The sequence below is a fragment of the Pinus tabuliformis genome, chromosome 3_2, assembly GCF_031772625.1.
Source record: "Pinus tabuliformis cultivar Carrire ecotype Pingquan chromosome 3_2, CPIR1, whole genome shotgun sequence".
NCBI lineage: Eukaryota > Viridiplantae > Streptophyta > Pinopsida > Pinales > Pinaceae > Pinus > Pinus tabuliformis.
In genome coordinates, this window is record NC_142302.1 from 820,344,985 (window position 1) to 820,366,648 (window position 21,664).

Sequence of the window (21,664 nt, forward strand, 5' to 3'; positions counted from 1 at the left end):
GAAAGGTCATGGAAAGACTTGTTAAACTCATGCATTATTTGTTAGGATTGGGAGTTAGGGGAGAAAAAAATGTATGAGTTGGCAACAATATTTCAAGTGAAAGTTTGCATCCATATACTTGCAGACATGCTCGTTGAATTAAATAATTTGAATCAAAAGTTCGAAGAGGATCATGTTGATATTACATATATTGACACTACTTTAGATGTTTCTATTAGCATGCTTCATAAACGATTTTTGGAAAGCATTTTTGGTGTAGATGAAGTGCATATGTCTTCTTTTTTAGTTAAAGCATAAAGAGGAACCCTTGAATTTGCAGATAGTACAACTGCACAGGTAAGGTACATTTACATCCATTGAGGTTTGAAAGTTTTCCAAAGATGAAAATATTTGGGGCTACTATATGATTGTATTCTTTTGGGAAAGTGTTATACTGTAAAGGTGATTAAATATTTAGATAGGATACTCATAGATATACATGTCTTTAATGTGGCTAAGTTTTTCACTTCTCAACATTATTATGAAGAAGTGAATGATATACACTGTCCAACAAAAATATAGTTGAAATGTTTATGTGAAAAAATTTAGCATTGGGCAATTGTCTATCGTGGATACTCTTAGATGTTTCATTGAAATGAATGAATTTGTTTGTGCTATTTGTAAATCATACCCTAAAAATCATATGTATGGCATGATACCTATGTATAGATGAACATGAATGGTTTGAAGACTTTTCATATTTGATGCAATTATGGCAAGCTATTCTTGTTATCCCAACAACCACATGAGTGTGTGAAAGAGGCTTCTAAAAATTAAACAGGATAAAAAATAATGATAGATAAAGACTTTCAATGGAGACACTAGATATGTTAATGTTTCTATCTCAAAGTGCACATCATGCTCTAAATGAGGTAGATTTGGAATGCTACTTATGATGTATGGAAATAAATGAAAACTAGAAATCCATTTCTATTGGGAAAATATATTTATATTTTCAATTTTATAAGTCCAAATACTTTTGAAGATCATCAAATGAATAGAAGAAACATAGGTTTACCTTTTTTTAATGGAATTTGAGAATATTTGACACTATTTCGTTATGGAATTTTTTTGAGGGGTTTATTTAATATATACTTTTCAGTAGAAGTGATTTTTTTTTATAACCTTCTTTTTTTTAATGAAATTTGAGAATCTTTGACACTATTTCATTATGGAATTTTTTTGAGGAGTTTATTTAATATATACTTTTGAATAGAAGTGTTTTTTTTTATAACCTTTAATCCTTGAAGGGTTAAATAAATATATGCCCTTCCAAATGAGATTAAGAACACGTCTTCAAATTTGATCACGGGTGGCCACGAGTTTTAATGTTTATGGCACTCGCTGCAACCTTGCCAGATGTATTTTAATCTTTCTTTATATTTAAGCGTCTGATGTTATGATATCCAGAGCAAAGAGAGTTCATATTTTATTGAAAGGACCAGGTCTTGTTGCTTTACACTCATTGTTCTTTAGAGGGTGGCCACATTGACCTACGACATGGGCAGAAGCTGAGGATGCACTTTTCCCACCAACAATACCAAGCCCTCAGCGACTGGGTCAATGTCACTACCTTCAAACTCGGTGATAAGCTCCATAAGCCTTGACCTTTTGCTTTCAAACTTGGTGATAAGCTCCATAAGCCTTGAACCGTTCCTTTTCTGTGTTACAGAAGGGTTTTAACTTTTAGCTGGGGTTTCTTCCTTTGCTTTTTCATAACCTGATATGGACCCTTTACCAAAACATGAAACCCCTGGCATCTGGGGACATTTTTATGATTATTATTATGGATTGTGGTGGAATACAATGTTCAAATTCACTACAAATATGCACAACATCTATGCAGTGAGCAACGCAGATTAAGACAAGTGTGTGATGACTAGCTCCCCGAAAAAATATGACATAGGTTCAGTCAAGAAAATGAAAGACGAGTTTGGCCATGTAATTAACAAATCGCTATCAAACAAAAGACAAATAACAAATGTCAAATTGTGGTGAGCGAGGACGAACAGCGAGGGTGAACAGCTAGTTGCACTCAGTGATACTTATGGAGGGCCGCAGAGGAGGGAGCTCCACTCCCTCCTATAAGGAGGCCATAGCCAGTAGAGGCAAGAAACCTCTAGAAAAGGCTAGAGGTACTGTGGAGGATGGGAAAAGAAACATGGAAGAGGAGACAGGAGAGGCCATAAACAAGGAAAATAATGGCACAAAAGACAAGGAGGTAGAAGACAAAAATCAGGGAACTAAAGACAAAAAACAAAAGGGACCCTGCAAACCCAAAGCAGAAATCACACCCAGAGTTATTTTAAATGATCCGGCTCTGCAGGCGCACAGGGATCACATGCAGATGTATGCTATCATCTATAAATTCATGGGATTATGGCCCACTGAAAAAGCTTTACAGTCGTGGATCAAATACCACTGGAAACCTAAAGGTAGCATTGACCTACATCTTGGGTCAAAGGGTTTCTTTACTGTGGTGTTCACGAATATTGAAGACAAGGATAGAGTATTTGAAGGAGGGCCTTACTTCTATGCAGCAGCTGGACTCTACATGCGGCCATGGATGATGAATTTTGTTCCAGAACGCGAAACTTTTACTTCAGTACCGGTCTGGGTAAGGCTCTATTCTCTACCTCTTGATTATTGGCAAAATGAATCGTTGGCCGCCATAGGCAACAAATTAGGTCGTTTTGTTAAAGCTTCTGAAGCCACAAGAAGGGGAAAATATACTTCCTTTGCCAGAATATGTGTGGAAATGGATCTATTAGGAGCTCTACCAGATGAGGTGATCTTGGAAGTATTTGATGAAGAATGGGTGCAAACAGTAGACTATGAGCACATTCCGTTCAGATGTCGCAGATGTCATGAACATGGACACCTTTTCAGAGATTGTCCACTAAGTAAAGTAGTAAACAAGAGAAAAACTAACACAATGAAGGAAACAGACAGCTTTCAGAAAGTGGTGAATCGAGGAAAAGGTGGCAAAAGAGGACAAAAAAAACATCAAGATGAAGGACAACAGATCAGTCAAAACAAATTCCAGGTGCTTGAGGAAGATGAAGAGATCTCAAAAGAAGATCAAGCAATGGAAGGAAGTCCTGTGGATAATGAGAAAGAAGAACACCAAGAACAAACACAGGATATCAATTACCAGAAAGAAGCTATAATGAGTGATGCAGAACTGGAGATGGATCAGGAAATGACCCAGAATGAGATGGACCTGGAGGACCATGAACTACAGGAAATTATTGATAAAGAAAATCTAGATCTAGAAGGGTTCTTGATACAGGGAACCACGGGAGGAGTAGATTTGTTACCTCAAGAAGAGCTCAATAGAATACAACAGTTTTTTTTATGGAAAACGCAGGCTAAGGCATTGGAAAAAGGAAAAATCATCGACAAGCAGGACAACAGAGGCGTGAAAACAATAAAAACGACTCTGGGATTAGCTACTAGAAACCCAGGAAAGAAAAGAGGCCAGAAAAAGCAGAATGAACTCTTGATGGAGTGTGGAAAGCTAATGATAGATTCAGGTAAGATGAAAGATCTAGCCAGCTACTCCTTTACAAATCTTTAACTATGAAGTTTACATCATGGAATATTAGAGGTATAGGGAGTAAGAGAAAGCAGAGAATTCTTAGTAATAGAATGAAACAAGAAATGTTGGATATTATCTTCATCCAAGAAATGAAATGTTCCATTCAAAAAGTAAGACAAATTCATAGCAAATGGCTCAGTAGATTTGAGTTTCTAGAAGTCAAAGCAGAGAACACAACGGGGGGCATACTCACTCTTTGGAATCCCCAAAAAATTGGCATTTTAGATGCTGAGGCTTCCAGGAATTATTTATCAGTAGTGATTCAACCAGTAGGAGACAGGGATACCTTTCTGGTCACAAATGTTTATGGACCTCAGAGAACAGATGACAAACTCAGGTTTCTAGACTCTCTTGTGGATCTCAGGGACAGACATACAGAAATACCCTGGATCATGGGAGGTGATTTCAACATGATCAAATCTCTTTCAGAGAAAAAAGGGGGAACCAGAGCTCTAAGTAAAGACTCTTTAGCATTTCAAACCTTTTCAGACAATATGAATCTTGTTGACACTAACAGGAACACTGGCCTCTACACTTGGAATAATAAAAGAGGTGGAGAGTCCCATGTTGCCTCAAAGTTAGACAGATTTCTAATCTCTGAAGATCTTATGCTAGTAGATAAGGAAGTAACAGCGAGAGTTCTCTCCTTTGGAGGCTTAGATCACTGGCCGGTTCAATTGGAAATTAAGGGCATTGGAACTCCCAAGAACAAACCTTTCAGATTTGAGAATATATGGCTGTCCCACCCAGACTTCTTCAGCAACATTGAGAAATGGTGGTCAGAAGATTTGCAGATACAGGGGACAAGAATGTTCCTACTTCACAAAATACTGAAGCACATCAAGCTTCGACTTAAAGATTGGAACAAGAAGGATTTTGGAAATATTTTTGTGGAGAAAAAATCTGTTGAAAACAAAATGCAGGTTCTCAACCAAGCTCTGATCACGAAAGGCTTTGATAAAGCCATAAATGATCAAGTGGATAAACATCATCAAGAATGGGAGAATCTATGTAGACAAGAGGAAATATTTTGGAGACAAAAGTCTAGAGTTCAATGGCTCAAAGAAGGAGAGCGTAACACCAAATTTTTTCACAGATCCACCATTGCCAATAGAGCTCACAACAGAATCTCTTCGATCAAGAATGAGGAGGGGGAGCTTCATATTTCCCATGAAGCGATAGAAGCTGTGTTAGTCCAGCACTTCCAAGGTATAACTCAGGAGAACAATTCAGATAGAGAGCACTTCATCAGGGAGGTAACTAGTAACATACCGAAACTGGTATCCAAAGAGGATAATTTCAACCTTAATAGGCCAGTAACGGAAGAGGAGGTTAGTGAAGTCCTCAAAGATATGCAGAATGGCAAAGCACCAGGCCCGGATGGTTTCAATGTGGATTTTTTCAAAGCTTGCTGGAATATTGTTAAACAAGACATTTTGCAGGTAGTGGAGGACTCCAGGTTGAACAGAACCATTCTGAAAGCGCTCAATACCTCCTTCATCTCCCTAATCCCCAAACAGGACATTGCACAAACACCGGATAAATACAAACCCATAGCCCTATGCAATGTGGTCTACAAGATAATATCCAAGGTAGTGGCTAACAGACTCAAACCTTTACTTCCTGTTCTGGTTTCAGGGGAACAATCAGGTTATGTGGAAGGCAGACAAATTTTGGACAACATCATTCAAGCTCAAGAGGTGGTTCACTCATTAACTAGCAAGAGGCAGGCAGGCATGATCATGTAATTGGATATTGCCAAAGCTTATGACAAGGTGAACTGGTCCTATATCAAAAAAGTTCTTATTGCTTTTGGATTTGATCACAACTAGGTCAGATGGGTCATGGCACTAGTGACTTCCTCCAGTTTTTCTATTTTAGTTAATGGCTCTCCCTCAAAGATTTTCAATCCTTCAAGAGGCCTCAGACAGGGAGATCCGCTCTCCCCCTTTCTTTTCATCCTTATGATGGAAGGACTGGGCCGGTCAATAAAGCATGCTAAAGTAACAGGAAAGATTAAGGGTCTACAACTAACTGAGAATGGTCAGGCCCTGACTCACCAACAATTTGTAGATGACACCATGCTACAGGGAGTCCCCACAGTCAAAGAAGCTTCAGCCTACAAAAAAATTCTGAATCTCTTTGCCTTAGCTTCAGGTATGGAAGTTAATCTCTCCAAATCAAAAATCTTTTTCTTCAATACCAATATTGCTATTCAGAAAAATATCTCCAGAATTCTTGGCTTTCAAAGGGATTCCCTTCCCTCCAAATATTTGGGAGTTCCTCTAACTACTAAACCATTGCTCAAAAGTATTTGGGAACCCTTGATCAATAAGTTGCAGGATAAAGTCAGTAAATGGACCATCAGATCTTTAAATCTTGCTGGCAGGTTGGTTCTTACAAAAGTTGTTCTACAAGCAATCCCTATTTTTATGTTATCAACCCTCCCAGCTCCAAAAGGAGTCCTACAACAATTTAGAAATATCCAAAGAAACTTCCTTTGGGGTAAGGAGGAAACAAGGAGAAAATGGGCCTTAGTGTCTTGGGAAAAAAATTGTAGACCCAAAAACCATGGAGGGCTAGGCTTGGATGATCAGGAAATACTCAGCAAAGTTTTAGGAGCCAAACTATGGTGGCGTTGGGTTCAGAATCCAAAGACCCAATGGGCAAATATCTGGAAAGAAAAATATGCATGCTCCTGGAAAACCAAGGATCTCATAAGAATGTCAGGAAATATAAAGGGCTCATACATCTGGAATAAATCCTGGGAGAATAGAAGCCTAGTTCAAGAGAATAGTTTCTGGGAAATCAGAGAAGGGGATCTAGCTCTTTTTTGGGAAGATAGGTGGCAACAAGAGCCAATTCTGTTAAAAGCAGACTTCTTCGACCTTAAGCATGAGATAGATTCCCAAGGATTAATTAAGGTAAAAGACTTCTGGGATCATACTCAGCACACAGATAAGTGGAGAATCTGGAGAAATATTGATTGCAGGAATAACAATCCCTTGAAAACAAAAGCAGAGATGCTCATGAAAATGGTGGAACAGAGGAAGATCTTAGTTTCAGGGGGGCAAGACCAACTAAGATGGGGCAATAACAAAGAGGGCACCTTTAATCTTAAGGAAGCAAAAAGCATTCTCCTTGAGTTGGATTCCCAAGTTCCTGACAAAATCTGGCAGAACCTTTGGAGGCACCAAGGGTGGATGAAAATCAAACTCTTTATGTGGTTGGTATACCACAAGAAAATCTTGACTTGGGACAAAATTAGGAAGAGGGGTGTTCTGGGGCCTTCAAGATGCCAGCTCTGTGAGGCTCAAGAGGAAACAATGGAGCATTTACTCAACAGCTGCATTTTCACCTCCTGGTTATGGGACATATTTGCCACAATCTTTCAACAATCTGACAGGGACAGAGGGAGCATCATTAATACCCTCAATAATTGGAGAAGAAATTTTTTGGATTATGAAATTCTCAACTCAGCTTGGGCCCTTACACCAAGTTTCATTATATGGAACGTTTGGAAGGAGAGGAACAAAAGAATATTTAAGGATGAAAAGAATCCCCCACACCACCTGCTTGAGATAATCCTGAAACAACTTAAGGAGATAGTAGGAATCATTGTTCGCTACTACCCTAAAAACCCTCCCTCAGATAGGGATTCCAAAATTCTTAGGCAGCTGGGGATGTAGGGGCTCACTCCTCAAGGCCTAGATAGGAAGGTCATTTCAATGGACATGGAGAAGGATTTCTGGCATCCTCCCCCGGAAGGATTTTTGAAATACAACATTGATGGGGCTTCAAAAGGAAACTCGGGAACTGCTGGGTATGGAGGAGTCCTTAGGGATGCTGAGGGAAATATTATCTTCATCTTCCATTGTCACCTAGGGAAAGCCACCAACAACATGGCGGAACTAATGGCTATGGAGCAATGCCTGGATCTTTTGAGTCAAGATAACTGTTGCAATGTGATAATAGAAGCGGACTCTGAGTTAATCATTAACTCAGTGAAAAGAATAAATAGTGGAACAATGCTGGCAAAAGTCTCCAAACACTAGAAATTAATCTGGGTTTTCCAAAGAATTCAGGTTCATCTCCAAAACCTTTGTACTGTCAGTTTCCATCATGTTCGCCAATAAGCTGGAGAATCTTCTTGCCAACCAAGGGGTCAGCTGTACAGAGGATAAGGTTTCGATGGAGTGGCAGGAGTTGAGTCAAAGCAGACTGAGGGCTCTTTGCTTTGAACATGCGGAAGAGGATAGGAGAGTGTTCAGACACAAAGCCATTGAGGCAAGCTCTTAAGTTTTATCCTCTATATGCGTCATCAGTATCTGGCAAACTGGTCTTTGGCGGGGGGCAGAATACGACTGGCCACTAAAATTCCTGGAGTCAGTGAGATGGATATCACTGTTCATCGGGGTGAGCGAAACGGACATCACAGTTCCTTCATTAATGGAGTGTCTCTCTTCCTTTCTGGGTTCCAAGTTCAGGCGAGGAGGAAAAGTAGGCGCGGGAGGAATCCAGGTTCTTCCGGCAGCCGGAATATTTCGATTTTTGGGATTTGGAGAGCAAAACCGCTTCCTAGGCGGTTTTCAACTGATCGCACCGCTCTCAGACGGGAAACGGTTTTTGCGTTTTTGCAGCGATCACAATCAGCATCCTACACGTGGCAGGGAGATGGTTTTGGAAACCGCCCTTCATCGCACACTAACATGGGGTCAACTTGTTCGGTGCGATATAATTCTCAACCATAGGATTTAGCAGTGTGGATCAACGGTCAAGTTTAATCATGTAGCTTGGAGGAGCGGTACCATTAAACTTCGGTCGTCTTGGCGGAGCGATGTCAACCTCGGCCGTTGGTTTGATTGCAGAAATGAATGGCTCAGATCAATGGGGCTCTTTTGAGGGTTGGGCGGCAGGAGTCTTTGTGGGCTTTCCAAGGGCCAAGAGGCTATTGTGGTTTATTTTCCTTGGGTTAGATGTTTTTCTTTGTAAAGCTAAGAAGTTTTGCCCTAGGGGATTTTTTCTAATTTTTTCTGTCTCCTTGGTGTCAGGGAGATACTTGTATTTATTGTAAACTATTTTTCTGATTAATGAAATAGAAGGATCGACACATGTTTTAGCAAAAAAAGACAAATAAAAAACTTAAAAAAAAAAGAAAATAAAACTCAAATAGAAGTAATGGGATGATTTGAACATTTCATGCCAACCAAGCCTAACAAAAGATATTCTTGATTTAATTATTCAACTGAAGTTATCTTCATTGGACTCACCCACTCGAGAAGAAGCTGACGAGGCGCGGGCAGTCTTGCATCCACGCACTTTCTCCCACTCACGATCTCAAGAACCACGATCCCATAACTATAAATGTCAGCTTTTTCCGTTAATTGCCCGTGAACCGCATATTCGGGTGCAGTGTAGCCTCTGCCTTAAACCAAATTCATGAAAGCCACAAATTAATATCTGGATTCGACAGTTACGAAGATTCGCTGAAAACAACTAATAAATGAATTGCTGAACTTACATTGTTCCTCCGACTCTGGTAGAAACATGTGTTTGGCTTTCTGGGAAAAATCTAGCCAATCCAAAATCTGCAATTTTGGGATGAAAGCTGTCATCCAGAAGTATATTTGGACATTTGATGTCTCTGTGTATAATGCGAACGTTGGATTCCCCGTGCAGGTATGCAAGGCCTCGTGCTGTGCCCACTATAATGTTTAATCGGTTTTCCCAGCACAAAGGATTTCTTATCTCGCCTGCGGACCCCAGCAATAGTGTTCTAAAGCTTCAGTACGAGTCACATAATTTCTGAAAACAACATTAATTTTGAAAACGTTGGCACTAGTAAGAACAACCTACCGAACAAATGTTTGTCAAGACTGTTATTTGACATAAATTCGTAAACCAGCAAGCGTTTGTGGCCTCGCTTGCAACATCCAAGTAAGCAAACAAGATTACGGTGACTGACACTACTGATGAGCTTCACTTCCGTTAGAAATTCCTCAACAGCTTGAGTAGTGTGCTTTCCATTCAGTTTCTTAACGGCAACATCCCTCCCATCCGGAAGCCTTCCCTGCGGATCATCAAAATCATTACAATTACACTGTAAATGTACCACATAATTGAACAAAACCATCAAAACCACGAATATTATTATACCTTGTAAACTTCTCCGAATCCTCCTTTGCCAAGCATGTTTTTCCGATCAAAGTTTCCAGTGGCATCTCTGAGAATTTTGTAATCAAAATATACTTCTCCGAAATTTCCTCTTGTATCTGTATTCTTATCTGTGGAGAGAGCATCACAATGACAATTTTCTTCATAATGATTTAATCCGACAAAGCTACAAATAAATAAATAAAATAAAATATATAGCGCAATTCAGCATGGAAACGATACTTCAATAATTTTATTATTACCTGTTCTAACAGAGCTTTTCCACCGTCTAACACATCGACCGAACACCAGGCACAGCATGACAAATAGAGCTGTTGAACCGACGACGCTTCCCAACAATATAACTATTTTTTTCGATGTCTTTTTACCGGTCGTGTGTGTCGAATTGCCCGGTAACGGTGACAAATTCGTCGATGTGGGCGGCACTGTAGGCGACATTGTGGGGGAGCCATACGGTGTCAGTGTCGTATTGGGACTCACCACTGTAATATTTTGTCCTGTAATTAGAACGAAAATATGAATTAACTAAACAGACATTTTATATGATGATCAAACAGCTAATACATGCACAGAATGCTCTGAAGTCTGGTTATCGGTAACAACAAATAATTGTAATTGTCACTAAGTCAGATATAACTTTTAATTAATAATGTTACTTAATAGTGTTACTCATCTTATGAACCCTTTCTTTTGACCTATATTATCGTAGCTATTTCCATGAGATTTATATTTGTTTCGCTTTATAAAAAAAATAGTTTTTTTTAATCAATTAGTTGGATATATATAAGATCAGCCCCAATTTATTCTCACATATAACTCTTATTTTTTATTTATTTTCGTAAAGATTCAAATTAATAATTCGATGTGTACTACAGTTCACACAAACTAATTTATTTACACTTTCTAAATAACATTGGACAGTTTCTACACAATCCCATCAGGTCTCCAGGTTGCAGGCCGTGTCTGCAGGGAAAGAGCTAACCAGTCATATATTGGGTATTTAATGTCCTCAGAGCAGCACGCGACTTAACGCGATGGGCAAATTCGGCATTAAATAATATTTACCCACTCCCGTGTTATCAAGCTAAGTTGCGTGCTGCTCTGAGGGCATTAAATACCCAATATATGGCTGGTTAGCTCCAGCTTGTCTGCAGGGCTTTTGACAGTTTCCAAGACGATCCCATCAGGTCTCCAGGTTGCAGGCTGTGCCTGCAGGGCTATTCATGTGCAGTATCCATGGAAGATATGTAACGAAATAACCTCTTCAATAATTGACGTGACGTAATCTGAATGGCTGAAGCCTCTTTGGAAAAACTCAAGAATCTTCCTTTTTCTTATGAAATGATGGTTTTAATCACCATTACTATCCCGACTGTGTGTTACGACCATTACCAGCACAAGCTTTGAAGTTAAAAGTTTACAAATTGCCCTGAAAGACAATGGGGAGGCTCCGAGGGCTCGGTTACAATATCAGGAATTGACTTTCAGATCACCGATTAAGCACAGGACAATCAGGATATGTTGAGGGTTTTAATATTGTAATCGAAAAATGGGATATGTTGAGGGTTTAACAATGTAATCGAAAAATGGGGTTTGAATGGTGTACCCACATACATATACTTGACAAAGTGTCTTTTAAGTCTGGTGTAAATATATAAGGACCATATTTCACTGATCATATTTGACAAACATTTTGCCTGTAAAATTTCAGCACTGAATGGATAAAAGCTTCTGTATCAGGACAAATCCAATCTGTCATTAAACCTATAGATCCAAAAGATTATGTTTGAAAAGCCAATGGCTTAAAATCGGAGGTTTCGATGTTGGTGGCAGTCATAGAAAAATACTGATGATTTGCCAAAATATGTTTGGATTCAGGCAAACAAAGAACCCTTGAACCTGCCCTGTCTCAAACCCTACCCAATGCTATGAGAGAGGAATCCACCATTTCTTTTCAGGAAAGAAGAAATTGACCATTCAGAAGGTCAGAATTTTATCCAAGGTGAAATGAAATGAAAGATTCTGCTACTTCCCTCTCTTTGCATAATTCTTTAGACCCGTGAGCTTGAAAACTGTCCCTTTTTCGCCCTAGCTTCTTGAGAACCGCCGAGGAAGTAATTGACATTAGCTATTTATACAAAAATGTAGCCAAATTTTATCAAATGTCATCCAGCAACAATGTGACCATTTCTTCCCAAAGGCGACCGACAATCACTTATCCCTTTTCTTTACATCATTTGGTATAGGCCCAGGGTCTGAAAAGGTAAAGGATAAGCGCATATCCCTGGCCATTACATCATTTTGGACGGATAAGTAACAGTTATAAATATTAGCAAACCTTATATTTTTAACTGGTGTTGTTTACGAGGCCACAATTTTGTTTAGCAATTTTTTGAAGTTTTTCTTACAACTTTTAATTATAGGAATATTTAAATAGTTTTTTTTTATTTTTTTTTACAAAATTTAATCATAAAAATGTTTAAATAACTTTTAATAATAAAAATTAATTCAGCATCATCAAAAATAAAAAAATTTATAAAAGTACAGAAATTTTTAAAATTGGATAATCATAACCCATATTTCCTGAAATTTTTATCATTTTTAAATTAAAATCTTAAAAAAAAATCACTATTTTTTAGACAAAATTGTAACCGGATTAAAATAATATTTTATAGTGTTTGTCCAAAACATCAAGATGAATCAATTCGTTGTCTGGTCAATCGGCCATTTTCCGTCGAGCCAAGGAGAAGACCGTCCCCAAATTAGTCAGAGTTTGATAAGATTTAGGTGCGTCATTCCCTTTGCAGAACCGTCTGCAACCGTTACCTTCAAAGCTTCCCGTTTTCTGTCTGGCTTTTTTAAGACGGCTAAAGCAGGCTTTTCTACGTTCTAACTCGAAGGGTTCATCGTGAGGAACTCCAGGGTTTTGGGATTAATATAGAATCAGTACTCAGATGTTTTTTTTTCTTTGAAAATCATGGGAATTTTGTAAAATTTTGATCAAATTTAGGGAATTTTGTAAATTTAAGTTATAGTTATCAATTTTTTAAGTTTTGAGTGTTCCAGATGTTTTTGATGTTGCTAAATTTATTTCCACTATTAACAACATGATTCAAACAGTGTTAGTATAAGATTTTTTGAATTTTTTTACTCAGATTTTATCCACTTTTAACTGTCTAGACAATTCCTCTGCCTCCGTAAACACTTCCTACCGCTTTCTTCTCTTCAATAATAACAAATTAGATTGCATTTGTGAATAACATAAAAACTATCTCACTGGCCACTTAAATTAAGATTAAATTTTATTTTATTATTAATTTAACAACTAAATTTTAATTAGCTTTCCATTACCCAAAAAAATCAATTTAATTTAAACCCTTTGGTAGAGGTTTTCCAGAAGGCAACAAGGTAAGGGATAAAACTTCTCATCCCTTGCCTTTACCTCATTGGACAAGGGATAGGCACAGGTTTTGAAAAGGTAGGGGATGCGCTTAATATCATTTGGCAAGAGCTTATCTGTGGTTCTTACATCAATTGGAAAAAGAAAAGTACCATTACAGATCAATTTGCAATACATTAATTTTCTCCCAGTTTAATTACAGTGTAAATACGCTGAAAATGTTTATGTTTTGAAAATACCAGACCTCCAATTACTCTAATTTTCTTGAATAAGCAGACTAAATAGTAAATGAAGCGGATGAATAATAGTGTTTAGTGTACACAGAAATGCAGAAAATTTTTATAATAGTTATAAAAATACCAGACCTCCAATTACTCTAATTTTCTCCCAGTGTAGATACGCTGAAAATGTTTATGTTTTGAAAATACCAGACCTCCAATTACTCTGATGTGCTGAATAAGCAGACTAAATAGTAAATGAACTGGATGAATAATAGAGTGTTCATTGTACACAGAAATGCGAACCCTAAGAGGTTCAAATAAAAAAAAATAAACAGAGGATGAACAGAAATGAATAGTAAATGAAGCGGATGAATAACAGAGTGTTTATTGTACACAGAAATGCAAACATTACGCGCACGAGTTTAGCCAAACAGTGCACAATAGAGGAGGTCGAAAATTCACTCTCTATGATTCTCAAGTGGTCACACGGTGGAAGAGAGAACTGACCTTGCAGGGAGGTATTGCCGCCGCAGAAAACGACATTATAGTCGGTGCCTGTGGGGCAAGAGAAGGTGGTGTTGGCGTCGTCCTGTGAATAGCTGTAGGCTTGGGGGCATTGGCGCTTGAAAACCATCGAATAATTAGTCGGACCGCAATTGTTGGGCCCCGTACAGCAATATTGTGATGTATTAAAACGATTGCAGGCGCCATCGCATCCGCCGGAAACCCTCAATTCAGCGGGGCAGATGGCACTTATATTGCTGCTGCAGGCGATTGCGTAGCACGAAGAGTTGGAGGGAATGATCGACACTGGCAGGTTGAATCCATCCACCAGAGAGATGTCATAGAAGTCGAGGTTGTTGATTTGATTGAGAGAGTACTCAAATAACGTCGCAGGGGGGTTTCCAGAGCCTTGACAGTTTAGTAGACCGCCACAGTCCCCAGTATTGCAGCTGCCATGGCCGTTGCCGTTGAAGGAACACCCCGTGCGCCCCCAAAACCTACCACCTGTTGTACCACTGGCGACTTGAAGGCTCCACAACTGCCCGCTGTCCAGCCGTTTACCACCGCCTGATGAACCTGCTGCCCAAACCGTGAATCGGCAGTTGTTCTGGATCTCGAAGATCGCACCTCCTGCCCCTGCAAAGATAAAAAATGCAGTTATAAAACGTAACACTCGGAAGAAAAACAACAAAAAAACAGAAAACTGTAGTCAGTACCCTGTAAAACGCAGATGAATAATGCTGACATGAACACCAGCGGAACTCCCTGTGTTCTGGCCATGGCTGTGATTCGAACTTTCAGCAGCAAAAGTCAAAGTATGAGGGCGTCCATAAAGTGTCCGCAGCAACAAGCAATACCCTACAAGGCTCGTGACGATTCACGCGTATACTGACCGGTCGCTTCTGCCGGCCGTCAACCATTAGACTTTCATTTGGAGATACCCAGATTTTTAAATAATACGACTGGAAGAAATTAATCTAAGCTATGTGTAAAGAGCGACCAAGCTGATTTTTGTGATGATTTCTTTTGGGATTTGGTTAATTATCTTCTATGCACAAATATCATGTTCGTAGTACGATTTTTAAATTTGTATTTCATACATTTTAAGAATTATATATTTGAATTAATTAAAATTATAATATTCTTTTATTTAGAATGTGTAAAGTACCGATAATTACATCATCATATTAATATATGATTGCAAAATATATATATATATATATATATATATTATAATATTAATAACAATAATCATATATATATATACTAACCAGAATCTAATATATTAAATATTAGATGTGAGGCGACAGTCCTTTATGGAAACATTATTATATTAAATATTTGAAGTGAGGCAACAGTCAATTATATCCGATTCAATTTCCGTATATTATAATTTGATTATATTTATTTATAATTAATAAAGGTTCGTTAATGCTTTTTTGTCCACTAATATAATTAGGAGTAGTCTTTAACGCGACTTTTTGAAAGCCTTTCCGGCGATTTTTTCCGGTGAAAATCCGGCAGTAATTTATTGGAATCCAAGTTTGATAGCTAATTTCTGCACAATGAAACCGTCCCAAGGGTTTTTCAGGGTGCTGAATCCGAATATGCAGTTAAAAAACCATTTTAACTGCAACAAATCATGATTTCATCTCAATTTCTTCCGCCGGATTCCGTCACCGGAATCTCAAAAAGTCGCATTATAGACAACTCCATATAATTATATTACTTTTGATTAAAAAATAATATTTTTTATAATTATATTAATTAATATTAAAATGATATTAATTATTAATATAATTATATATAATTGTTAAATATTGATACACAATTTTTATAATAGTAATTCAAAACCTATGGTATTCAATAAAAAGTTTTAACCAAACGTGAAGAAATCACACAACACAAAACAGATGCAGTCACTCAACGTATATTTCACTATCATTGCAACTTTTGCATTACGGGGTAATTAATAGTAGAGGAAATGCTTTCCAAGTATTTTATTCGTTTCCATGCGAATGGGAAAATGAGGATACTATGACTTTTTGAACGTTGTAGATCTGAATCTATATCACAATGCAATCATCACCCATACTCGACCGGCCCTATCCGGTGATGGAATTTGACATATGGGGTGATTTGCTTTTCAGCTACCTTTTAAAAATTTACAAAATTATGAAGATTTTTAAAAATTTATAAAATTATCAATATCTTTTCGTCGAAAAGGGGTTGGGAAGTTTGAAAATTGTTAAATTTGATGGGTGGGTTTGTTTTGAAATCTTAACTTTGTTATTACAATTTTACTTTTGTCTATTTTGAAATAGTAAAGCTATTTTGGTTAGAATCTGACTAATTTTTTTCGAAAATCTGACTATAAGATTGTTTGAAAAAAACAAAAAACTTTTAATGGTGGACACTGATTTAGCACTATCAAAAATCCCGAAAACCCAAAATCTTAAACCTTGATAGCTATAACTTCTATTTCTCAAAAATTCTATTGTATTTATGTTAAAATTACCTTAAAATTTCCACTATTTTCCATACAAAATTATAACCTCATTAAACTACTTTTTTGAATTTCTAACCCCTTCCCACCCTGATTACACTGCTTCAATTTTGGCTCAGCTGCGATTCATCCCATCACATCCCGCCGCATTCATGGCAGAATCTTGAAATCCAATCTTTTGATTGCTAGTGGATGCAAAAATTGACGTCGGCCCTTCCGTTATCTCTGGATAAGCGCAGAGCGGAATTAATGAAAGGAGTAGTCTATAATGCGACTTTTCGGAGATTCCGATCATCTGAAAAGCGTGTTATTCCGACCAGCCACCCAACCGGCTTTTCCCTCACCTCCGTCTCTATCACCTCGCTGGAACACTACACCGTTGCCTCCGTAACCGTCACCTCGCACACTAAATTCCTGTTTCAACTTCACCAACCCCGCCAATGCCTTAACGAGCGTATGAGAAACGTGCCAACTAGATTTGAAAAATTCATGTGAACTGGAGCATCCCTTGCTACCCCGCCCTTTGCCCAGAGCCTGACCACCGAGCGAGCGAAATGTGGTTCTATGGACAATGATGATTGCTGGGTATGCACAGAATGGATAGGTGGGTGAAGCGTTCAAGCTGTTTAAGGAGATACCTGAGCCAGATATGGTCACTCGGACGGCCATGGTTGCAGGATTTGTGCAGAATGGGCAAGTTGAGGAGGCTTTGGAAATGTTTGAGAAAATGCCTGAACGAGACGTGGTGCCGTGGACTGCAATGATTTCAGGATGTGCGCAAAATGGGAGCCTAACTGCATCCCCTGCTACCCCGCCCTTTCCCAAAGCCTGACCACCGAGCACTACGGCATAGAAATGCCTTTGCAAGGGGAAATCAAACCATTTCCAAGCTCTGAAAGGCCATCTCTGCTAGCTGTAGTAGTGGGATAAATAAATACATTGTTACAATTAAGGCTAAATTTATTTGAGTATTGTTCAAGTCATTTCCTATTTCATCTTTTGTTCACCATATGGGTTTTCTCAGTTCTGAATATATCATCTATAATGCAAATGAAAAGGTAGACAAAGTGCCCTAATGGCGCTTTAGGTGGATGTGATATTTGATTCTGTGAGCCATTGAAGGTTGTTGGATTTTGGTAAACTAGAGGTGGTTGACCTATGTGTCTTCGCCTCATAGCATCTGCATTATTGTGTACTGTGTAACTCCTGGATTGTTGTAAATTGACAGAGCGCTACCTATGGAAACCTCTACTAAGTCAGGGAAGGGTGCAGGGGGCCGAAAGGGAGGATCCAAGAAAAAGCCCGTCACGAAATCAGTCAAGGCTGGCCTTCAATTTCCTATTGGAAGGCTCGCCAGATATCTGAAGAATGGCAGATATGCCAAGAGGGTTGGGATTGGAGCCCCCATTTTTCTTGCAGCTGTGCTTGAATACCTAGCAGCTGAGGTTCTTGAATTGGCAGGAAATGCTGCCAGAGACAACAAGAAGAATAGGATAATTCCCCGCCATATTCAGCTGGCCGTGAGAAATGACGATGAATTGGGAAAGCTTTTGGGGAAAGTTACCATAGCTCATGGAGGCGTAATTCCCAACATTCACCAGGTGCTCTTGCCCAAGAAGGTTGGAGAAAAGATGCCAGAGAAGGCTAAAGGTTCAAAGAAGTCCTAGTGGCATTTGGATTTTGGGGTTTTGGCGTATTTCAAGCATCCATAGCCATGAATATGAATGTGCTTGATTTGACTGTCAGCGGGCCTGGGTTTCGTGATTTTGGGTTTTTTTGTGTGACTTTGATGCTAATGTTGTAGCCTTCGAAGGTTTTATGGGTTACGGTGCCTGTATGGCCATGTTGCTCCCTGTTTTGTTCGCGTGGAATCGATCTGGAGACTAGTGGTGATGCCTTTTGTATAGTAAATAATTTGGATTAAAATCCTTTTTCTATGTGGTTCATTTGCCAAGTTTTATAAGTTTGAAACACAAAAGCCTTTTGTGAATTGCAGGTTCTCGCTTATTATTAAATACAATCCCTGTTTTAATTTCTGAAAAACTAGAGGTGGTTATATTCTTGGTACAGTATCTACCATATTTGGGAAAATCATTAAATTCGAAAACCATAACCTTTAATTGTGTTGAGATTTTAAGATAAGCGATACAAATAAATTTAAGGATCCAATTGCTTCCTCATCCAAGGCCAACTCAAATTCAAATGATTCTCACCATGAAACTCTGAAACAAATTGATGATATCAACGATCAGCAAGAAATGCTAAAAACTTACCCAACAGGAAAGGGGTTGTACTTTAATAGCAGAGACTGAATTCATTGTGTCCTCCTCCATATCTTTAACCATGGAATCCATTAACTCATTCATGTTATTATTTTATTTAGGCTCTGCAACCTAGTCGCTCATAAACTAACTCATCAAGTGGCCAATATAAATTCTATGTCAACAGAAGACCATATATATATGTATGTATGTATGTATGTATATAAATACATACATACATACACACACACACACACACACACACATATATATATATATATACACACAGCGAGATTCTTGCAGGAGTGATTGAATTTTAAGGAATATGCAGTGAATAGAGGATCAGGGAGACTATGAAAAGAAAGAAACCAACTACTTCTGAAATGACCAGCAACTGCTACATAATTTCTACTGGAATAAGGATCACAGGTATTAATCCTACAACTAGACTTCTGTGAGTAAATGTTCATTGTGATGTGTAACATGAAACAAACTGCCAAAATGTCAGCCTTCACATGAGTACACAGAAGGTTATCAATTTAGATTGCTATGACATGACTATACTAACATACTCTAAACAATTTGATATGTGGATAGCTTCAAGGTTGTCTCAGCCAACCCCTGGCACAGGTTCTCAGAGTATTGTCAGCCTAATATGTAATGTAACTCTACTTCATCTTCTATATCAGAATCCCTATGGAGAGAGGGCTTCCACCATGGGAATTCAATGTGTTCTGTTCTGAATTCTGACTGAAATGATATTATGGTTTTTAGTAGAAGGGGCATTTGAAGATGTGTAGTAAGTTATGTTTACTACAGTCCATCTTAATTGTCTGCAGTCTGCAGCAGCAACGCTTTGATCTCCTCTGTTGTAACATCTTCCCCAGTGGATTTTTGATCACAATGTGCAAAATAATAGAGTTAGACTAGGAGCTATTTTAGTTTAATGGGTAATCAATTGAAACATTACATTACCTCTGCTTGAAATACATCTAGTGAAAATCCATTGAGGCGACTTAAGATTGCTTGCTTAACATCAAGACCAAGTCCATCCAGAGCTGCGATTATGGATAGAAGCAATCCTGACTTATTGGAACAAAACATGTGAATGTTTAGGACCTTCCCTTCTCTTCTACTTACCTCTGCCTGCATTTCCAGGGAGAGGATATCAAAAGGGATTCTCTTTTTCAACCAATCACCATTGATTAGATGGTTACCTAAAAGAACTCACAAAGAAACCACCAATGACAGAGAAGCCTTGAAGCTTGAAAACAGAAAGAGATTGGTTGGCAACTATGACATTCCAATGTGATCAACAATAGAAGATTTATAAAATTTTATGAAGGGTAATATGAAAACTTGAACTTGTTGATTGACAAAATTTCATCTAAGTCACAATGGTCTACCAGTGGGCCTGTCTAACCCAAACAAATGTGGCCAAGGTTTTTCTTATAAAATGGTCTCACCTTGGTCACCACACATCTAGCTATGTCTATGCACTTCTTGCCTTCATTAAACCACCAACTCCAACTTCACCTCAATTTCTACATTTTCCATTAATGCAATTATCTCACATGTATTGTTGTCACATGCCAATCTAAAGTTGTCTCATGCATTATGGGCATGCAATCACTACCACACCAAATAATTTCATACTCAACTAACTTATATGAGTCTTGTGCCAACAAACTCCAACCATAATGCCCCCCAAACCCCTTGTCACACCAACAACCCAAATGCAACACCTAATCCAATGTATCTCACCTAGTTAAGCAATTAATTCATGACAAGATAAGTATAACCATCATAAGTTGTTACACTCATGGTTATCCCTTTAATCATGGCTGAGGTTTCCTGAGTTAGAATCTCTTGTACACCATTAAATTTATTATGCTCTAGTTGTAAAGAAATTTGGAAATGAGGTCGATTTAACTCTGGTTGATCTTGAGGGTCTTTTACCTTCGGCAACCATTATGGTTGTTTCTGTCACTGCATCTACCACTAGTGGTAAGCCTCTATCAGAAGAAAACTTGCAAAATACTTTAGATGCCTGTGATAGAGCGCTTGCACTTGATGCAGCAAAAAAGAAGGTTTTTGATTTTGTTGAGAGTAGGATGGGATACATTTCCCCCAATTTGTCTGCTATTGCAGGGAGTGCAGTTGCAGCGAAATTGATGGGTACTGCAGGGGGTCTCTCTTCACTGGCTAAAATGCCAACTTGTAATGTGCAACTTCTAGGTGCAAAGAAAAATAATTTGGCAGGATTTTCAACAGCAACTTCACAGTTTCGTGTTGGATACCTTGAACAAACAGAGATTTTCCAGAGCACACCACCTGCTTTGAGAATGCGTGCATGTCGATTGTTAGTTGCTAATTTTTTTTCCATGAAACAAATGAACCAGAGACTTTGCATTTCCAGTTTCTTTAAACTTAACAGTTCAGGTATATAACTTGTGGACTGCAATGAGAAGATATATGACACCCGAAATTGGATCTAAACTTTGTAGCTAGATACTCCCAATAGGCATCTCCTGGAAAATCACCTTAACAAGTGACAAACTCCTTTTGTTCATTGAATTTAAAGCAAAGTGGCATGCAATCCTGACTTATTGGAATAGAACATGTGAATGTTTAGGACCTTCCCTTCTCTTCTACTTACCTCCGCCTGCATTTCCAGGGAGAGGATATCAAAAGGGATTCTCTTTTTCAACCAATCACTATTGATTATATGGTTACCTAAAAGAACTCACAAAGAAACCACCAATGACAGAGAAGCCTTGAAGCTTGAAAACAGAAAGAGATTGGTTGGCAACTATGACATTCCAATGTGATCAACAATAGAAGATTTATAAAATTTTATGAAGGGTAATATGAAAAACTTGAACTTGTTGATTGACAGAATTTCATCTAAGTCACAATGGTCTACCAGTGGGTCTGTCTAACCCAAACAAATGTGGC

At 38.3% G+C, this 21,664-nt stretch overlaps 2 protein-coding genes across 4 annotated transcripts in view; one reads left to right on the forward strand and one right to left on the reverse strand.

Annotated features, from left to right (window-relative positions):
• Positions 1-14,890, reverse strand: part of LOC149183187 (PR5-like receptor kinase) — a 40,213-nt gene extending 25,323 nt beyond the window's left edge. For 2 of the 3 annotated variants that reach the window (XR_016257171.1, XM_089417078.1), the window contains exons 1-7: positions 14,656-14,889; positions 13,943-14,575; positions 10,057-10,311; positions 9,797-9,924; positions 9,497-9,710; positions 9,162-9,393; positions 8,911-9,061 (exon numbers count right to left, since the gene is read on the reverse strand). Coding sequence is in view for 1 of the 3 variants with exons in the window: in XM_089417078.1 (XP_089273204.1) it covers positions 8,911-9,061; positions 9,162-9,393; positions 9,497-9,710; positions 9,797-9,924; positions 10,057-10,311; positions 13,943-14,575; positions 14,656-14,719 (1,677 nt within the window). In the remaining 2 variants the exon portion in view is untranslated. Of the gene's footprint in view, positions 1-8,910; positions 9,066-9,161; positions 9,394-9,496; positions 9,711-9,796; positions 9,925-10,056; positions 10,312-13,942; positions 14,576-14,655 lie in introns of all 3 variants that reach the window. The other variant, XR_016257172.1, reaches the window with a different exon arrangement.
• Positions 14,891-17,610: 2,720 nt separating this feature from the next.
• LOC149183188 (histone H2A-like) lies at positions 17,611-18,138 on the forward strand. Its single transcript, XM_089418681.1, has one exon. The coding sequence runs from the start codon at positions 17,684-17,686 to the stop codon at positions 18,110-18,112; it is 429 nt and encodes a 142-aa protein (XP_089274807.1). The 5' UTR covers positions 17,611-17,683; the 3' UTR covers positions 18,113-18,138.
• The last annotated feature ends 3,526 nt before the right edge of the window (positions 18,139-21,664 follow it).